General features: G+C 37.0%; 1 protein-coding gene across 1 annotated transcript in view; it reads right to left on the bottom strand.

Moving 5' to 3' along the window:
* Nucleotides 1–20,582, bottom strand: part of LOC123871316 (GAS2-like protein pickled eggs) — a 119,257-nt gene that overhangs the window by 82,710 nt on the left and 15,965 nt on the right. Inside the window, exon 2 of the mRNA XM_045915053.1 lies at nucleotides 18,264–18,485. Coding sequence (XP_045771009.1) covers nucleotides 18,264–18,446 — 183 coding nt within the window. The 5' untranslated portion in view covers nucleotides 18,447–18,485. The remainder of the gene's footprint in view (nucleotides 1–18,263; nucleotides 18,486–20,582) is intronic.

Here is a 20,582-nt window from a genome sequence, read left to right as displayed (position 1 = left end):
ATTAACATTGACAATGACATTACGGTCTAGTAATCTTTGTTTGAGACTAAATGATCGGTTCTCACGATAAACAGTTATATTGTTGTGGCTACGGGGTCAGTCAGTCAGTTGTATTAAACTTGTCTTGTTGTATACCAATGCTAATAGTCGTGACGAGATAAAATCTAACGACACCTTAAACGTAGAGTCCTGTAGAGCTGATTGGTCATTGATAAATTGTTAATGATCGTTGATCTTTTACGTTTGTGATACACCAGCTAATGCCCGCAACTTCGTCGGCATGGATCCAACCCCTATTTTATCTCTTTAGTAGGGGGCTAAAACAAAGATCCTTTCTTAAAGAATATTTACGCGAAACAGCCCGATCCGTTCAGTAGTTTCAGCTGTGTGTTGATAGATCAGTCAGTCAACTTTTCCTTTTATAATAGGCTAGAAGATGCCCGTGACGTCATTAGCATGGTTTTTTTTTTTAATTCTGTGGGAAAGATCAATAGTAGTCTACAGGATGTTTGATAAATTAAATATAATCACATATAATCATAACTGTAGTTGATTATATATTTGCCAATATTGTCATAGTAGGTATGTAATTGTTTATACTGTCCCAAATAAACAATTTATTTATTTGGGACTTTTTTATTAGATCAAGTTATGTTTTGATCAGTCCATCTTATAGGTGATTTTCTACGTGTTTTGGTGGCTGATATTAAGCGAATTATTAGAAGAACACTTAAAATTCAATCAGTTTAGCAGATCGTTTCCCTTTCTGAATTCGATGTGGTTTTCGCGAACCAATTAAGATTCCGTGTTCGTCCGCGAGGTGCGCATATCGGCCCGCGATTCTATCGTTTCCCAAGCGCTGCCCGCACAGATACTGAATAAAACATAGCATTTGGAATCTATTCCCTTAAACGAGTAATGCCAATCGAATTGTAAATTGTATTATTTCTTGTGACAAAACAATAAAGATTTCGATCGATTCTGCGTGTTCTGGCGCTCATGAATATAATAATACGGCGAAGGTTCTGGCGCCGCGCTTTGTCTTGCAAGGTCTTTCTTGAAGGAAGGAGGGATAGGTGAGCGTCCACGCCTAACATAGTATCAGCATAAGCCGTGATAGCCTAGTGGTTAAGACGTCCGCCTCTTATACGGGAGGTCGGGGGTTCGATCGCGGACACGCACTTCTAACTTTTCGAAGTTATGTTTGTTTTAAGAAATTATACAGCACTTTCTTTAGAGCTGGCCCGCTCAGCGAATAAAAATCGCGCGATTTTTTTTCGCAATTCTGTAACAGTTGCAATCATAATAAGTATTATCTGTGATTTGGTACAAATTGCGGTATTTAATTCGCCCGAATATTCTGTGCAGTATGGAATTGCATGGTGCTCACCGCATTTGCAGTACGGGCTAGGCCTCTACCGTGAAGGAAAATATCATGAGGAAATGTGCATACCTACCTGAGAGTTCTCCATAATATTCTCAAAGGTGTGTCTTAAAAATTAGTATATCTAAATCCCGCTTTATTGTTTACTAACTGACGCCCGCGACTTCGTCCGCGTGGATTTAGGTTTTTCGAAATCCCGTGGGAACTCTTTGATTTTCCGGGATAAAAAGTAGCCTATGTGCTAATCCAGGATATTATCTATCTCCATTCTGAATTACAGCCAAATCCGTCCAGTGGTTTTTGCGTGAAGGAGTAACAAACATACACACACACACACACACACACACACACATACAAACTTTCGCCTTTATAATATTAGTGTGATTTTTCGCGCGCACACAGTCATCGATCCGAGCCGAAGAGCGCGCGAGCTAGAACACTCGCATCCTTGTGTGTTAGAAAATGAAAAACATATAGTTCAAATAACACAAAAACAACAATCGTTTGATACGTAAAAAAATCAAAAACTTTTATTCAATTATCTTTTACAAGTAGGTACCTACTTATGAATCGTCAAATGCATCTATCACTGGTCTTTCACTGGTTTGGTAAAAAGTAAATAGGTAATTATAACTTAATTAGTAAGTAATTATAAATAGGTACACTCCAAAATATATTTAGGGGTCAGTAAACCTTCTACTATAAAATATATACGATACGATGACATTCACGTATAAATTAACGTCATTTACTTATCTCGAAATCTTAAGAGGATCATTGTCAACGATCCCCCGTCGATTTCCTACGTATGATATTATTGTTCTCATCTCTATCTGCCCTGGTTCGTGTATTCTCGGTTCCTAGATCGGTGCATTTGTGATAACCAATTCTAATTGCTGTGATTGGCTGAATTTACCATGTTCTTGCTGCGACAGTGAGTTTGAGCCACTAGCGGAACAATGTTAGCCGGTCAGAAATGATTGCAATTAGTCAACCTGTATGACGTCCGTGTTCTGTTTTTGATTACAAAAAAGAAAAAATTGTTGTTGCAATCATCAATTTTAGCAAATAGTGAAAGAGAGTCGACCAATCAGAGGTCACAACTACCGTCACACTTTCTGTGAAACTATGGCAGTAGGCTTACCGAGTAATGAAAACAATTTTTCATTCTGTAATGTCATGTGGCAAGTAGGGTTGCCACCTGCCTCTTTTTGATTTACAGGCTACCACCATCAAAAATACGGGGTTTAGATTTGAAGAAATTTAAAAATTTGAAGTATTTGAAGAAATAGGCGGTGGTTCTCTCTGAAATGCATGGAAAGCCTATTTAGATATTTCAGTTTATTTGTAAGTTTTGTATTTTTTCTCTGTATGTTGCCGTGTCTTGATTGGTGAACTGTGATTTTAAATAAAAGATTTATTTATTTAAATAGCTTTTAAAAACTCTAGTTTTGTAAAGCAAAATGTTATACATTTCATGCATACAATCTTTGCATTTTAACTTAAATTTACATTTAACTTGTAATTCCACCTTCACAGTATCAATACTATGGCCGTAGCCAGGAATCGATTTCGGGAGAGGTTTTATCAGGGCCGGAACTGAATCCTGTCATGAGGAAAATAACATTCGCTCAACTTTATGGGCTAATTACCTGGTTAGTGGAATTTCGCCTTTCAATTTGACAGTGAGATAAAATACAACAATAAAAAAGCGCGAGCGCAGTGAGCGTAAGTGTTTTTGGTTCAATTACAGAAAGAATTAAAGTGAAAGGGAAACGAGTTTAGCCATAGCAAGATTTTATTTTTAAAGCTCCCTATCCATACTAATATTACAAATACGACAGTATATCTATTTGCCTATCTATTTGTTACCCTTTCACGGCCCATCTTCTTTACCAAAATTTTGGTACTTACTATTCAGAGGTAACTTGCATCCCAGACATAAACTTTTTAGCCCGGAAAATCCCCCACGGAATTTTTAAAACTCTAAATTCATGCAAACGAAATTGCGGGGCTTACACCAAGTAATACAAATTCAAAGCGCGAGTGAAGTGAGCGCGAAATGTTTGATATATTTCCAAAAAAAAATTGGTAAGCAAATGCAAGAAATAGTGTAAGTATTATTTTAGGCTTAGGTTTTTGACGGCTTCCCAGGCGCAGTCGCCATTTCTAAATTTCTGGTCTGGTGGGAGGCTTCGGTCATGGCTAGTTATATGGTTAGTATGGCCCTAACGGCCAAGAAATTAGACTGCATCATCACTTACCACTAGAAAAGATTAAAGTCACGGGCTAACTTGTATAAAAAAAGGCTAACATCCTCAAACCAAGCCCCGCCGCCTTGGCTACGACCATGATCAATATCGAGTGGGTTTCGGCTACGCATTGCCGCAAAAGGAAAATATTCTTTCTACTGGACATAACGTCAGTGTTCGGTTTCGCCAGCCAAGTGCGAGTCAGACTCACGCACCGAGGGTTCCGATTCGGGTATTTTTTTCGACATTTTACACGAGAAATCAAAAACTGTTATGCATTAAAAAAAATATGCATAAAAATAAATAAAAATCTGTTTTAGAATGAACAGGTAAAGCCCTTTCATATGATAACCCACTTGATATATGTAGTTATCTTACTTTGAAAATTGAAAATACTAATATTTGTTCATGAACACATGACAGACGGATAGAAGGACAGATGGACAGACGGACAGACGGAAAGACAGACAGACTGATAGACAACGAAGTGATCCTATAAGAGTTCTTTTTGCTTTTGAGTTACGGAACCCTAAAAATATTTAGTTTTATTTGCCCCGTATTTTATTTTCATAATTACCGGTTTCTCTATCCTGACATACGGGGTAACCAGTAAAATACGGGGCCTCTGGCAACCCTATTCGGAAAACACTGTCACATTCAAGTTAATGTCAAATATTTTGTTTTCAATTACAGAAAGCTGCATCAATCATTATTACAATATTTTCTTTGTTGTGATTGGCTGAATTTTTGAGTTTCAGCCAATAAACAGACTGTTTGCCAATTAAACGTCATAACAATATAAATGCCAGAAAGTTTAACCAAATAAAACAAACTTAATGAGAACCTAGTGAGAATGCAAACGGCACACAATTTATAATACATATTATGTTAGTCGTATATAATAGATATTATAGTAGTCGTTCACTTTGGTAATAGTCAGATTGTCATCAGTAAAATTGATATTGGTCGATGTATCGTAAATTATTGTTTCGGTGACAAATATTTTTATTATCTATTTATCTTTGAACAGAATGGAATAGAATGAAATGGAATGGAATACAATGATAAATTTTTATTCCTGTAAACTTTTAGGTAAACTTCAAAGTGTTTTTGGATGGTCAGAAAAATTTACCACTGGTTCGGAATGCCGTTCCTACGTTTTCTAGGGTTTCGTACCTCAAAATGAAAAACGGAACTCTTATAGGATCACTTTGTTGTCTATCTCTCTGTCTGTCGTGTGTGTCAAGAAAACCTCTAGGGTACTTCCCGTTGACTCAAAACCATGAAATTTGGCAGGTAACCTAACTGCGTAATTTTGGGTAGTTTTTTTAATCGATAAAGAAAGTTTGCGACATTGTTCAATAAAAAATTTGGATTCCAACTCCTCAATCCTGATGTTGCAGGGGACCTGACTACTAAAGCTAATGGGATTTAAAAAGTGTCGATTATTAATTGATATTGAAGGTATCTATACCAAGTAAACACTTTGTCGTTGACCTCAACCCTGATGCTGTAAGAAATTGCATTCCTAAATCCTGGTGATCCCTCGGGATTTGAAAAGGATAATCCGTTTAAATATTCTTACGTGATACAGAAACAAGTTGCATCCCGGGGACGGGCTATTACGGAGAGGCAACTTTTGTTCTGGGAAATGAAAGGATCGGGATTTTTAAAAACCTAAATCCACGCGAGCGAAGCTGCGGGCATTAGCTAGTTGTAAATATATTTAGAAGCTACTATAAGATAATAGATAAGGTACTTATTTCCTTATATTTTTATTGTATGGCAGCGCGCGGTTTTAAATTATAAATTGCACGTCCTGTCCTTTTCTGTAATACATTTTTTTCTCAATATCTACCGCTTTATCTCATAGAAAGAGTCCGTAAGACATAATACAGTGAAAATAGGCAAAATATACAATTTTTGCAGTTTCCACGTCAGTACCTGTCGAATTTTTCTAACAGTGTAAGCAGCAGAGCTGAGTTTACCATCAAGTGTTGATATGTGGGTGTTCCATAGAAGCTTTGCATCTAACATTATACCGAGAAACACGGGGTTCTCCTTTATTTTCAACATATGATTATTTATCAATGAATTTATGTCATTTAAGGTCCTGGTATTGGGCAGTGTGAATTCAACACACTTAGATTTCTTTGCATTTGGAAGTAAATTGTTAGCAATAAATCAGAGAGTGACCTGTGATATGGCATTACATATAGTATACATTGTCAAAAATTATAATATTAAAGCTGTGCGTATTGCGTGAGGAATAGGTTACAAGAGAGTTGCAACTTGCAGGGTTTGATGCATACGCTATTGCCAGCAAACATGAGACATATTTTTATCTACAGGCAACGTCTGAGTAGGTAACGCATACGTCTAACGCAAGTTGAAATGTATTTAGTTAGACCTATCGACAAGTTTGGAGTCGGGTGCAGTCTAAATGTGGCCCGTGTGTTTAGACTGTCCGTTTCTGTCAGTTTCACGTGTCGTCCCCCGCACTTCACCACCCCGCTTGCACAAATCGAGACAGCACGAAATTTTCAAGATTTCTGGGTGTAATTTCTGGTTTTCGTAGTTCCCACATAATTATAACAATATAAAATATATAACGATAATTTTTTTACTACATAATATTCATTAAATTTTCTAGGTCTGTGGTTTTTCCAAATTTCATTAAATTGCTTCGTTGTCTAGAAAAACGAGCACAAAGTTGGGCCTTTTTTTAAAGAAAAATACAAATCTTTGAGCCCCTGTAATTTTAAAACTACATATTTTTAGAAAAATCTAAAACACCACAGACACAGATATTAGTTTCTAGACTATGTCTGCAAAATTTCATGGACTTTGGTTGCTTAATATTCAAATGAAATGGGAACTACGATTGTATGGAGTAAGTGACGGAGAGAGCTCTGTTAATTAACTACAAAATAATTACCATATAAGGTCATGTTTACGTTGACAAGAAAAATACATGACCTCTGGAGAACTTCCAACATTCGTTAGTATAGGTAGCTACCTATCTACCGGAAGGTATTCCTGGAATTTGGTTACCACGCCCTAAAGCTACGCAAGCTGGAATTTAGATCGCCTAATACCGACTGGAATGCGTTGACATTGTGCATTGTTAATTTATTGGAATGCGTCTTTTTGGAATTTCAATTGGAATTTAGTGCAAAGTGAATGCACTTCTCGTATGCCAGTATACTAAACTCAATACCTCATTTACATATTATTTATATAAATAGCCTAATAGGCATTTAAATCGTCAAATGTCTGTTATGTTTGCAATGTCTCTACTTTAATAGATATAAGTTAAAGGGGTTTGTTAGGGAAATGATAATATTTTCTGAGTAGCTGTACTGAGAAAGTAGTTAGGTAGGTACTCGCAGGCACCAACATGCTTTTCTCTTAATTAAAATTAAACACTATCATATAGCACTATTGGCTGATTTGATATCCGCGACTTATCATGTTGGGTTTTTTATTTTTATAATGCATACTCCATACTTAATATTATAAATGCGAAAGTGTGTCTGTCTGCTACCTTTTCACGGCCCAACAGTTTAACCGATTTGTATGAAATTGGTACCTAGGTAGCTTGCGTCCCTGTAATTGACATAGGCAACTTTTATCCCGGAAAATCAAACAGTTCCGACGGGATCTTCAAAACCTAAATCCACGCGGACGAAGTCGCAGGCATCCTCTAGTACTCAATCAAATTGATCTCTTGCTCTATTGTGACCGTTTTGAAGGACAAAAAAGCACACTTGAAACTGAAAGAGTTCCCACGGGATTTTTTAAATGCACGCGGACGAAACTTTGGACATCATTTTTTTTAAAGAATATTAGCCATTTTTAATCATGACTAACATTCCTCTTTCCCCTCCAACTAAGCGTTAAGCTTGTGCTAGGAGTGGGTACGACAATAGTGCAACGGGTGGGGTTTGATTTGAACCGCCGACCTTTCGAATTTTAGTCCGCTCCTATAACCGTTGAGGCTTTTTATTCTAGGCTGTAACTTTTACTCGTTAGAAATAATGTTTGCTTTATAAACTTTTGTGTTTATTTATGGTTTCAAACTGAAATGCTTATTAATATCATGCAACATCGCCAAGTAGCGACCTTGTCAGATTTGCTCGTCTCATTAGCACAACGCAACACTCTGCCGAGCAAACATTTGGTAACTATTGTTTTTTGCTCATTTTTGCACATTTGGTAACTGATGCACGAACAAGCTTTACGTAAGGTGATTAGGTTAGTCTCAAAAGGTTTTAAAAGCTGTGTTTAACAGAGCTCTCTCCGTCACTCGTTTCATATAATCGTAGTAGTTCCAATTTCATTTGAATATTAAGCAACCAAAGCCCATGAAATTTTGCAGACATATTTTAGAAACTATTATCTATGTCTGTGGTTTTCCAGATTTCTGTTAAAATATTCGGTTTCAAAGTTACGCGGTCTTAAACATTTTCATACAAATCTTGAGCCCCTGTAATTTTAAAACTACATATTTTAAGAAAAATCTAAAACACCACAGACACAGATATTAGTTTCTAGAATATGTTGTAACGACCCTAGATTTTACACCAAAGTGTTAAAAAAAAAATTATATAAAAAATAGTATTAAAATTTTTGCTTCAATTTTATCAAAATCAGGTCAGTGAATACTTATAGAGATGTACTTACACATACGAACATAAAATTAATTCCATTAGACGTTTCAATCTTAATGTGGGCCGTCCGCATTTTCGAAAAGAGGCAAACACGGTTTGGCATGTCGGTGATGCAGCGGCACGATCGACTGAGGTCGAATTGCGTCGCGAACGATGTGTGCGCGGGCGTTAGTGCTCGAGCGTCGAAATCAAAACGACGTAACTCGCACGGCGGGACCGCGTGCGTTTGCATCGGCGGCGGTGTCTGTGTGAACGTCGTAACGAACGGAGATAATCAATTTGTTTAACTTCTGTACTGGGGCGATACATAAAGTTTATATTAAAGAATACTGAACACGGACCAAGTTGGTGCTTGGAGACAAACACTCTAAGCAAATATTCTAATAGAAGGGACCACTTTAATTACACAGATATATTTGTTATATAGGGGCGATACCTCCTAAGATCTAAAAGCGATTTATGTTTGAACTGTTGACGACGTGGCTGCTCAGGCGGGGAGAACCGCGTGTCCTCCGGATGTTCCGTGATCTTTGCTTGAGATGGCTTTCGGTGATATTAACTAACTATCTGACATATGACAGAGCGCGTTGGAAGAAACTTATGCGAGGGTCCCTGGTGCCTTTGATGCTTTGTCAATCCTAACTAAGGAGAGCCCTAGTGTCTTAGGCGCTTTGTGAATCCTTTGCTGAGATGATTCTAATGTGCTTTAATAACAGACTGACCATAGAGGGCAGGTAATGCTGATGTTCTGTTTGTATTCTGACATTTGTTGGAATACTTAACCGCCTTGTGGTGGTTACCCAATATTAATAACATACCCATACAAAATTACGCTAATGCATACATACTGAAGGTTGGGTTAAGGCCTGTGGATATTCCCGCAGTGAGTCTGACCCGACCTTGAAACCTATTACAGGTCTGTAGTGGGAGGGCACCACTATAAAAATGCTATTTCAGCTTCGGCTGCAACGTGGGATCATAAGTGGAACGCACCACTTCCTAAAGTATGCTTGCATACGCTGCGCTGTTTATTTGGATGATGACGTGTGTGGGGGGGGGGGGGGGGGGAGCTACTGTTCTTTGGTATTTTATGTGCCATATTGATCTCTTGATTTGTCGAGGGTCCCAGTATGTCGATGGGATACCAAGGGAAGGCAGAAGCTCACCGTACGTGGCGTGGTGGAGCTACGTACCATCATTCACTCAAACCCTTTTTACGCCAACTGGAGTGAATGGTGCCGCTACACAACTTCTTCCTTTACGAAGGAAGGAGCACAAACACACACACACACACCACGTGCATACATCTAATAAGTAGGGCTCTATATGAAGTGTTGTCATGTAAGAGCATTCTCATGATCCTTTCATAGTTTAATACGGTTCTAAGCGGGAACACACCTTTTTGAATCTCGAACTAGCATTTATCTTATAAGACCAAATGCTAAATAAGTATTCATGCACAAACAACACATGTTCAATACTCGAACTCAGTTAGCACTGGCAATAGTCTTGCCGGACCGAATTCATGGGAGATATTATACGCAAACACACAATTTCTATACTCGAACTCCGTAAAGTCGTTTAAGTCTGATGAACTCATTATTTCCGACGCTCTAAAAGTTCTTGGATTATTATGGACACAACACCACAAGGGGTCCTACCACTATACGATACACGTGCCACTTTAAAGAAATTGTTTTAAAACTTAATCTTTAGAAAGTTACGAAGGAAAAATAGGGTAGAGTTTCTTAGGACCCCGTTAGTTCAGTTACAATTTCTGCAAAATTTCATGGACTTTGGTTGCTTAATATTCAAATGAAATTGGAACTACGATTGTATGAAACGAGTGACGGAGAGAGCCCTGTTAAAAGCTGTGTTTAAAAGTAACAAGTCCATAAATGCTTGACTATTGCCCCGTTTTAACGTCCAACGTCTTGAATTTTCGATTCGATCTAAATGTTTTTGTATGTAACCCTTAGGTAATACATAATGTGATGTGTTAGCACAACTTACAAAAAAAAGCGTTTTTTCTTTTTTTTCAATTATAATTTTCAATATTTCCTTTAAAAACTAACTAACTTTAAAGACTAAGAATATCTTACTTATTCATTTTTTATTTATTCATTTACATATGTTAGATATCATAAATAAATACAAGTATTATAAAATAATGTATACAATTATAAAATATGTAAAATGCATGTAGAATAGAATGATATCATTGTGAATCTTAAAATAAGTGAATATCTTAGTAATGGTACAATAGTAGAAACCGAAGAACTGTGTTTGACTAGCGACAGTCCCAAGATGGTTCCCGAGTGACGCAGAAGGAAAGGCTCTGTTATTACATATTTACTTACTTTTACTTACTTAATGTTTTTTTTTTTTTGAGATTAGGTTTTGCCCGCGACTAATAGATTGAAATTTCGATTTAGAGTCGTACTTTTGAAATAAGTAGCGGTTCCATACATTAAAGTCAATGTTTTACATAAACTTCTTATGAACCCGTGGATTTCAGTCCGCCCCCGAAATCACTGAGCTATTGTTAGTCAAGTGTTACAAGCAAGTCAAGCAATTATAACTTGTACCTACCCGGTTAATTGATCGACGGGTTCGCGTGGGCCCGGCTAACTATGTCACTCAGTATTAACTAAATTCACTATTTATTACTGCAATAAAGCTAAACGGTATGAATAATCGTCCTTGTCGATCAGCGCGTACAATAAGCAAAGTTGCTAAACGATAATAGCTCTTAACACTAAAGCTTTAGAGCCTTTAGAGATCGTACGGTAGGCGACTGGAGGTTGTGCGCGAATTCTCATCGACAGCCTTTATGGTTTTAAAGTTTATATTGAAGTACAGTGGGCAAATGGAGTGAGTAAAATTAAATACGAAAATAGTCTTTATTGTGTAAACATTAGAGATTATTTGAATGTTTGGAATAGGCAAGGTGTTTGGAGCGAAGGCGGAGGCGCCGGCGCAGGTGGTGGTAGAGTAGGATATTTCGTATTCAATACATTATTATACAACTGCGATTGTGATAATAAGTGCGAATTATTGAGAGCAAATTACGAATGAATAGGTAAATAATGTAATTTCTTAACAACTGATCAAGTGCGTATAAAAACACGTAAAAGGTAGGGTTCCGTAGCCATATATTTTGTTGCTAAAAACTTTAGAGGTCATTCTTAACCGTTTGCACACCAATGTCTCACTTGTGTAAATCGACACCAATATACAAATATGATCACTGCTCATATTATTTAAAATGCGAAAATATGTTTGTTTATTTGTTTTTAGGTTTTTGTATGAGTTATGGTGGTTTAAAGACCTGGAGACGCTTTTGTGCGTAAGAACATTTTCTCCAGCGAAAAAAATAAGGAATCTACCCGTCTTATTATAACATTGGCGATAAATCGACACAAACATGATAAACACCTGAAGACAAACAAGGAACCAAAAGCTTAATTTGCTATAATCCGCCAAACCAGACAAATCTGTATGGTGCGACATGTAGCATGCGATATGTCGAGTAGTTTTGGATTTGTGTGGTGCTGCGTGGGAGTGCTGCTTGGTGGCTGGCTTTTCCTGCATGTTTAGCAGTGGGAGGACGGGCGGTGCATATTGCATGCTGCATGTTGCACCAATCAGATTTGTCTGATCTAGCGGATTATAGCATTTTAAGGTTCTATTTTCAACATTTAAGAAGACAAGCATCAAGAGGCAAACTTGGCCATAGCAATGACATTTGAACGTGGTCTAATCGATAGGATCGGTTCCCACGAGTCTCAGTCCGTTAGTACAGTGTAAACGCATGCTTTAGGTCAATGTTGTTTGATTCGGACTATCTGGTATCTACCTGTGATTGGGCTACCTACTATTAGCATCTGATCAAACATAAACCGGCCAATGCGAGTCGAACTCGCAAACGAAAGGTTCCATACCGTAATAAACAACGCTTTTAATTTTTTGTGATGTAACCACAAATTCACAGTTTTCGGATTTTTTCTTTTACTTGTGCTTTAAGACCTACTTACCAGCCAAATCTTAGGAACGGGAAGTACCTACCCGATAGCTTTTGATTCACTTTTCTTGACAGACAGAAAGACAACGAAGTGATTCTATAAGGGTTCCTTTTTCTTTTTGAGGTACGGAACCATAAAAATAACAAGTGTAAATTAAAAATGTATAACACCCCCGACAAGTGAAGGTTACAGTAACTAGAAAAGAGCTGATAACTTTCAAACGACTGAACCGATTTTCTTGGATTATAGCTAAGAACACTCTCGATCAAAGCCACCTTTCAAACAAAAACTAAATTAAAATCGGTTCATTGGTATAAGAGCTACGATGACACAGACAGATACACACGTCAAACTTATAACACCCCTCTTTTTGGGTCGGGGGTTAAAAATAAAAATAGTTTGGATGTCAAACTGAAAAGTAGTCCACGCACATCATACTATCAAATCGAACTGTGCTATCGCAATTCGAAGTGATTCAGAGGTTCAGGCGTTTTTCAGAAGTTGACTCATATTCCCACTTCCCACCCACAAATATGTTTTACTCATTTTGTTTCCTCAGTATTTCTTGTGTTTAGGCTACGGATATGACTGGGTTCTGACTGGATACGATCTAAATCTGTTTTGTTACAAGATAACAAAGATATTTAGTACTCCAGATAGGCAACGCTCATACAGTCATCTAAATATAATATGAAAGCATTTATCTTATTTTTTATTTATTCAAATACAAGTTAGCGCTTGACTGCAATATCACCTGCTGGTAAGTGATGATGCAGTCTAAGATGGAAGTGGGCTAACCTGGAAGGGGAATGGCAGTTTTCATTAAACCCATACTCCTTTGGTTTCCACACGGTATCGTAATTCGTACCGGAACGCTAAATCGGTTAATAAACTGACTGACTAACTGATCTATCAACGCACAGCTCAAACTGCTTACTTAAAACAGGTTAATTGTAGGTTACTGGACGGATCGAGCTGCAAGCAATTTGGTATAGACCAGATAGTTATTCTACAGGGTGGAATTTTGTAATGCCACCTGAAGGGAAAGTATTCTTAATAATGTAGATAGAAAATTTATTTATTTTTGAATAAAAAGAAAACTGCATTCAAAGATTTTCAAAAATTCGCTTACCATACCTCGGCTCGCGGGAATTTTTGAAAATCTTTGAATGCAGTTTTTTTTTATATTCAAAAATAAAGGAATGTTTTCTTTGAGTAAAATTTTCTATCTACAGTATTAAGAGTACTTTCCCTTCAGGTGGCATTACAAAATTCCACCCTGTATATGCCAAATTGCTTAAACCATAATGACGTAGACAATTATAGACATCAGCTAAGAAAGAATTTTTGAAAATTCAATCCCAAATCCGTCCCAGTTTCGTGCGTGGCCAGTATCGAACCCGAACCCCACAAAAAAAAAATGGTAGGGCAACGTCTTAAGTACTAGTGCCACTGGGTCATCATCACTTCACTAGGCTATCAGCTCTTCGCATCATGAATAGCTTATCAAAATCCAAAATATTAATGAATGAATGAAATCTAAATTTTGGTCACGCATTCACGGTGACAATGGAGGTTGGCAGACAAAAAAACTGTGACGTCATCAATTCAATTGACGTCACTCGAACTCAATGGTTTAGCGGTTAACAATGTTATTTTAAATAATTACATAATATTAATATTGAAATAATTTTCCTTTTACTTGTTTTGTAGAGCATTTTCAGTCCTCCTAAAATGTAAAATCCTAATATATTACTTACACGTTTTATTATCACAAAAAAAACGGGCCGAATTGAGAACCACCTCCTTTTTGGAAGCCGGTTAAAAATCCATGTAAGTGATATTGGGACAAATATTATTATAATGATAGAACAATGATATTCATTGCTATACATATTTTATACAGGATGTAATTAGAAAGCTAGCAAAAACTTAGAACTACTTCATAATCATATTATACTATTTAAACACAATCTAATCATTTGGCTTATATTGCCTAAATTACTATTAAACTACAAGAGTTTTAGTAATTTAGTATTTTCCAAACCCGCAATGTAAGCGACCAAAACTCAGGTCAATGCCCGCCTACAACGCGGCATTGACCCCGTGACACCTATCTATGCAACGTTCGTTGACCTCTAGCGTCAGTCAGATGTTTTATTTGCAATCTTGCGAACTTTTAAACATTACAGGAATTATTTTAGGTTTTTTTTTTGTGGTATCTTATGAGTAAATAATCATCTATGACTTTACATTTTGACGTAAATTTTTTCCCTTTGTTGGGGGCAATACGCAGAGAAACTTTTAGCTTTTATAAAATAACGAAGGTCTGGCACACGCTGGCTCTTAGTCAATGACAGTAAGAATGTAGTCTGTAACTAATAATACAAATGATTTATGATTTATATTATAATCATATTAAAATAACATAACATAAAAACCTAATCTTTTGAGTACGATTGTGTATATTTAGCTTTATCATTGTTATTCGCTGATAAAACACTTTTACATATGACAAAAAACTATTTTGTTTGCTCTGTTTCTTGAATCAATACAGAAACTTATCAGCGAACTAAAATAATAAATTGTATAGAAGCGGGCGTTACTTTGCGGAAGTCCATGATATCAAAGGTATTTATTCCTTGCATAAAATAATATATCAAACATTGGAAAAACCAATCAAAAAAGATAACTATGATAAATCTTTTGCTACTCGTTTTGTATTCTATATTATTTACCTACTGAAATTGGTCGTCGATTCAAACAAATATGAAAATTTGAATATAATATAGGTACTTATACTTGTCTTACCCTGAAGGTCCAAAAAGTACCTAGCTAGAAACAAAGGTATCTTAACAGCTTCATCAATGATAAATAATTTATCTATCGATAAATAAAATAATTTATTTTAGTTACTTGGGTTTACAAACAACGAAACATACCTATGTCTTACTTACTGACTTACTAGCTTATGCCGGCGACATTGTCCGCGTGGAGGCGTGAACTACACAATTTTCAAGCCCCTATTTTAACCCCTTAGGGGTTGAATTTTCAAAAATCCTTTCTTAGCGGATGTCTACGTCATAATAGCTATCTGCATACCTCAGCCTGATTCGTCCAGTTGTTTGAGCTGAGCGTTAATAGATCAGCCAGTTAGCTTTTCCTTTCATATTTTAAATTATTACTATCGGTATTTATTCAAAAATTAATTAGAATCGGGTTTCGCAAAGCCCAGTGACATTTCCATTGAATTCAGATTATCTGTCGCGCCGTTTGTCACACCGTAGCTCAGAAACGTTGCACAAACACAGTTTGTTGCGTAGTTGCGTAAACGAGGAATGTGGTGATAATGCAAAAAGGTCATTACTGCTTAGTATTATAATAATTGGTAGGCCGGGCGACCTTGACCGTGTTTTGATAAGAAACCGCGTGATGTACACGTCTGTTCCATGGAACTCGGGATAAGAGTTTTGATAAGGCTCCATACCCGAATGGTGCCAACGGGACCTCATTACTAAGCCTCCGCTGTTCGTCCGTCCGTCTGTCTGTCAACGGGTATATCTCGTGAACCGTAATAAGAGTTGTTTTCATAGAATGTGTATTTCTATATTGTCGCTATAAGCAACCAATAAAAAAACCAGCCAAGTGCGAGTCAGACTCGCAAGGGTTCCGTACTTGGGTATTTTTCCAACATTTTGCACGATAAATCAAAAACTATTATGTTTAGTCTAGTATTACTAGTTTTCTTGACAGACACGACAGACGGACAGACGGACAGACAGACAAAAAGTGATCCTATAGGGGTTCCGTTTTTCCTTTAGAGGTACGGAACCCTAATTTTGACCGATTTTAGGGCAAATATCTATGAATCATGAATCAACTATCGCTTTGCAATGATGTTTTTTTATCGATTACAAGTTAGCTCTTGACTGCAATCTCACCTGGTGGGACGTGATAATGCAGTCTAAGATGGAAGCGAGCTAACTTGGCAGGGTACAGAAGTTTATTTTAAACCCTACCCCTTATTGGTCTCTACAATTTACCGAAACGCTAAACCTCTTGGCGGCCAGGCTTTGCCAGTAGAGTGGTAACTAGCCACGGCCGTAGCCTTCCACCAGACCAAACTAAAGACAATTTAGATAGTTATTATAAACTAGCTGATGCCCGCAGCTTCGCCCGCGTGGATTGGTCAGATCCCCTGCAGCATCAGGATTGCGGAGTTGGAATCCAAATTTTTTATGAAACAATGTCGCAAAGTTTCTCTATCGATTAAAAAAGAAATGACGCAAATCGGTTCAGAAATCTCGGAGATTTCGGTGTACATAGGTAGAAAAACACAACTCCCTTTTTGAAAGTCGGTTAATAAAGTAGCCTATGTTACTCCCTGGTCAATTCTCTACTTATCTGTGAAAATCCCGTCAAAATCGGTTCAGCCGTTCCCAAGATTAGCCTTTTCAAACAGACAGACAGACAGACAGACAAAAATTTTAAAAACGTGTGATTCGGTTATGGTATCGTTTAAATAACCATATGAGCTTAATATGAGGTAGTTATTTCGAAATTACAGACAGACACTCCAATTTTATTTATTAGTATAGATTCCCGAGTTGCCACTGCCGGGAATTAAACCCGGAACCTCCCACTTATAAGACTACAGCGCTCACCACTGTGCCATCAGGGACGTCGTCGGTGTTATAACTTCCTGCCAAGAAAACACACTGGGAAACTTTCCTTGAGAAAAACACCCTAGTTGGTAGTTACATAATACGATATGGCTGGGAATCTGCAAACGAGGAAGTAGTGAGAAATAAATTACGCATAAAAATACTCATAGACTCTAGAAGTACTTCCTTTTATTGGAGCAGTTTGATATATTGCATGCTCATTAAAATTCTTGATAAACACGATTATAGCTGTCACCATAGACCTATGATTTTAATATTGACGTAACAGAAGAGATAGAGTTAAAAACACCAGTTGATTACCATTGAGGGCAAATTTAGAGATCCTAAATTTATTAGCCTTTTCGTAGATCAGTCCGTCGTGAAAGGCTGAGGTCCAATCCGGTTATAATAATTATAACATACAGTACAGGATGATACTCATGACACGTGGGGACTTAGGTTTTTAAAAATCCCGTGGGAACTCTTTGATTTTTTGAGATAAAAAGTAGCCTATGTCACTCTCCATGCCTCTAAAATACAAACCCATACAAAAATCGTCGATCCGTTGCTCCGTGTTGAACGACAAAACAACAAACCAAGAAACCAATAAACCAACAAACAAACACACTTTCGCATAATTATAATATGGGTATATAGTGTTGTCGGTATGTTACACGATATAACAGTAGGATACTTCGGTAAACTAGAGCACAACACTAATTAATATGATAGCAGGCCCAATTTACTTCTTGCATCGAAGTAGTTTGATAAATTGCTACTTAATTAAAATTCCTGACAACAGTGAAGAATGGCGAAATGGTTGTATTTTCCGGTACGCTTTTTCACGGCATATAAATCGGTAACGCTTTGAAGTCTGGTTCATCCAACCTCGACTAATTCGGTACGGATTAACACTCGCGGAATTAAATCCACTTTAGAATAAAACCATATTAAAATAAAAAATATACCTATATGAAAATTATGTGCCTAGCTGCTTTATTCTAGATTAAATTAGTTCACAGATAGGTTCACAAATATATATTAAAAAATCTAGATTCCTTCTACATCAATGAGTAACATCTTGGTAAGAGAATAGAGCCTCGTTTAGTGCCCAAAAAAATATTGGCAATAAAACGGTATAAGTACTTAATTATGTGTTTTTGGGCAAAGAGCATGTGTCTGTCAGATTACATTTTCCTTCTCAAAAACCTCTCGATTTTTTTTTGTAGGTACAATATTAAAGCAACATAATAGTGTCCACTTACCCTGCACAAAGCCACGCCAGTATCCAGCCTGTCCAGGAAGTTATCCGCATTGATCCTCAGCTCGGGGTACAGCACCGTGAGCCATTCAGCCAGGTCCTCCTTCATCGCATAGAGGTACTCCTCAGAGGACTTGAAGGGCCGGAAGGGCCGGGCCTCGAGGAGGACTGCGCCTGCGCTTGCCATCGTAGATGTTGTACGTTTAGACGTAGGACATTACTGGTTCTGTAACAAGAGATAATTTATTAAATCGCTGGTCAACACAATAAAGTTAAAACTCTACTATTATTCTCAAAACCACGGAAGAAACAATTCATATAAGTTCAATTCAATTCAAGGCGCGTTTTTTTGGGGATGCAGATGTTACCAAATCCGTAACTTCGTCAAATCTGAACCGATTCCATTAGAAAGTTGTTTTTCATTTGAAATAATATAGGTACTATCAAAAAAGCTCTATTTTAAATCTATGGATATATTGAGTATTAATATCTGCTGAGGCATTTGGTAATGGAGTAAATAACTCCTCAAGCCTGCTTCTACACCTGTACCGTTTTTTTTCAAATATACAGACTAGCGCTTGGCTGCAAGCAGACCTGCTAGAAAGTGATTATGCAGCCTAAGATGGAGCGCGCTTGCCTAGAAGTTGCCTATTTACTCTTGACTTGAAGGTACCCACTACCCATACTAAAAATTTCGGAGTTAAGTATGTGTGTTTTAGGCAATTAAACATCACTTGCTTTATAAACATTGTGAGGAAATCTGCATGTCTGAGAGTTTTCTATACCTACCTATTGTAATGGCCAGCGTGATGGCCTGAACCCTTCTCATTCCGAGAGGAGACCCGTACTCACTAGTGGGCCGGCAAAGGGTTAATCACGATGATTATGACGATGATAAGGGTTTTAGACAGTTTTTGGAAAAAACTAATGTCTACGAAATAATGAGCCTGAAAGTTTTTAGCAACTAACAAAAAACTTATAATAGGTAGTCCTTGTATACAATCACTAATCAGAGTAAGTACTCATAATAACTATGTCAGTACAGTCAGTTGTCGGGAGTCAATTGTACAGAGCGCAGTTTGCTGTCTCATCGCTGATCAATTGGTAATTCAATATTGAGCAACGGGTAAATAAATCTTTTCATGATGCTTAGGGTTGGCAGACTCTTCACGATTTAGGTTTTGAAACTCTTTGATTTTTCGAGACAAACTTGTTTAAATATCCTTCCCCGGGATGCAAACTATCTCTATAGTAAATTTCGTCAAAATCGGATGAACGGATGAGTCATGAAAAGCAGATAGACAGAGAGACACACTTAGTATCGGTATAGATTAAAGTTCGTGTGTGTTCGAGCTAATCTCAGAAACCCCTGTACGGATTTTCATACAGTTTTCACCAATGGAAAGGGGGATTATTTATAAAAAGTTTATAGGCTATACCTATTTTTTAAACATTTAGCGACTGTCGATATAATGATGGTTAACCCGCTTCCACCTTAGACGCATCATCCTATTACCACCAGGTGAGATTTCATTCAAGGGCTAACAACTTGTATAATAATTAAAAAAAAATGTGAATTACTTATGTCGGAAATAATAATAATCTGCCAATCTGAGAGCTTCCTTGGCGAGCGCTGCGTAAATAGAGTAGTTAAAGTTACTCAAAAACAACGTACAATAGCGTACAATACGAATAGTTTATCTCAAGCCACCCGTGCGAAGCCAGGTCGGATCGCTAGTCTACAAAACGTAAAAGCCCTGAACGATCACCTTGAAGCCATTTGATCCTGTGCTAGGATTGCTAATTTGTCTGAATCGAAACCGTCTCCAATGTCTAGACTGATCCAAACAGGCCAATGTTGAAGTCACGGTGATTTTATCAAATGCTTGTTAAAAACTAATTTTAGTAGCCTCCTCGTTAGTAGGTTAATTAATAAATTTGCCAAATTTTAATCTAAAATGTTACGACATTGCTTGCTTGCGCATATTATGATTGAAAATTTAATTAGAACCTTCACAGATATGTAATTATGACTTTGCTGTGTAATTTTAGATAAGTAAAACTTTGTAATATTAGTAGTATTGTGCAAAAAAAAAACTGCGGTTTTTTTTTAAATTAAATGAAAGAAAATACTGACCTTAAAAACTAAAAATAGCACAAAAACAAAATGAATCATCTTTATACTTACCTATTTATAAAATAACGATAATAAAACTAAAGATAAAATCTTGATATATTCATACATACAAACACAATATTAACTCAACATTCAAGTTTTTGTTTGATGATCCTTATGCAATATGAGTCATCACTGACTATGTAT

Source organism: Maniola jurtina, chromosome 13 (genome assembly GCF_905333055.1).
Source record: "Maniola jurtina chromosome 13, ilManJurt1.1, whole genome shotgun sequence".
Taxonomy (NCBI): Eukaryota; Metazoa; Arthropoda; class Insecta; order Lepidoptera; family Nymphalidae; genus Maniola; species Maniola jurtina.
The sequence above is the reverse complement of the archived record's forward strand: the minus strand, read 5'-3'. Positions and strand labels throughout refer to the sequence as shown.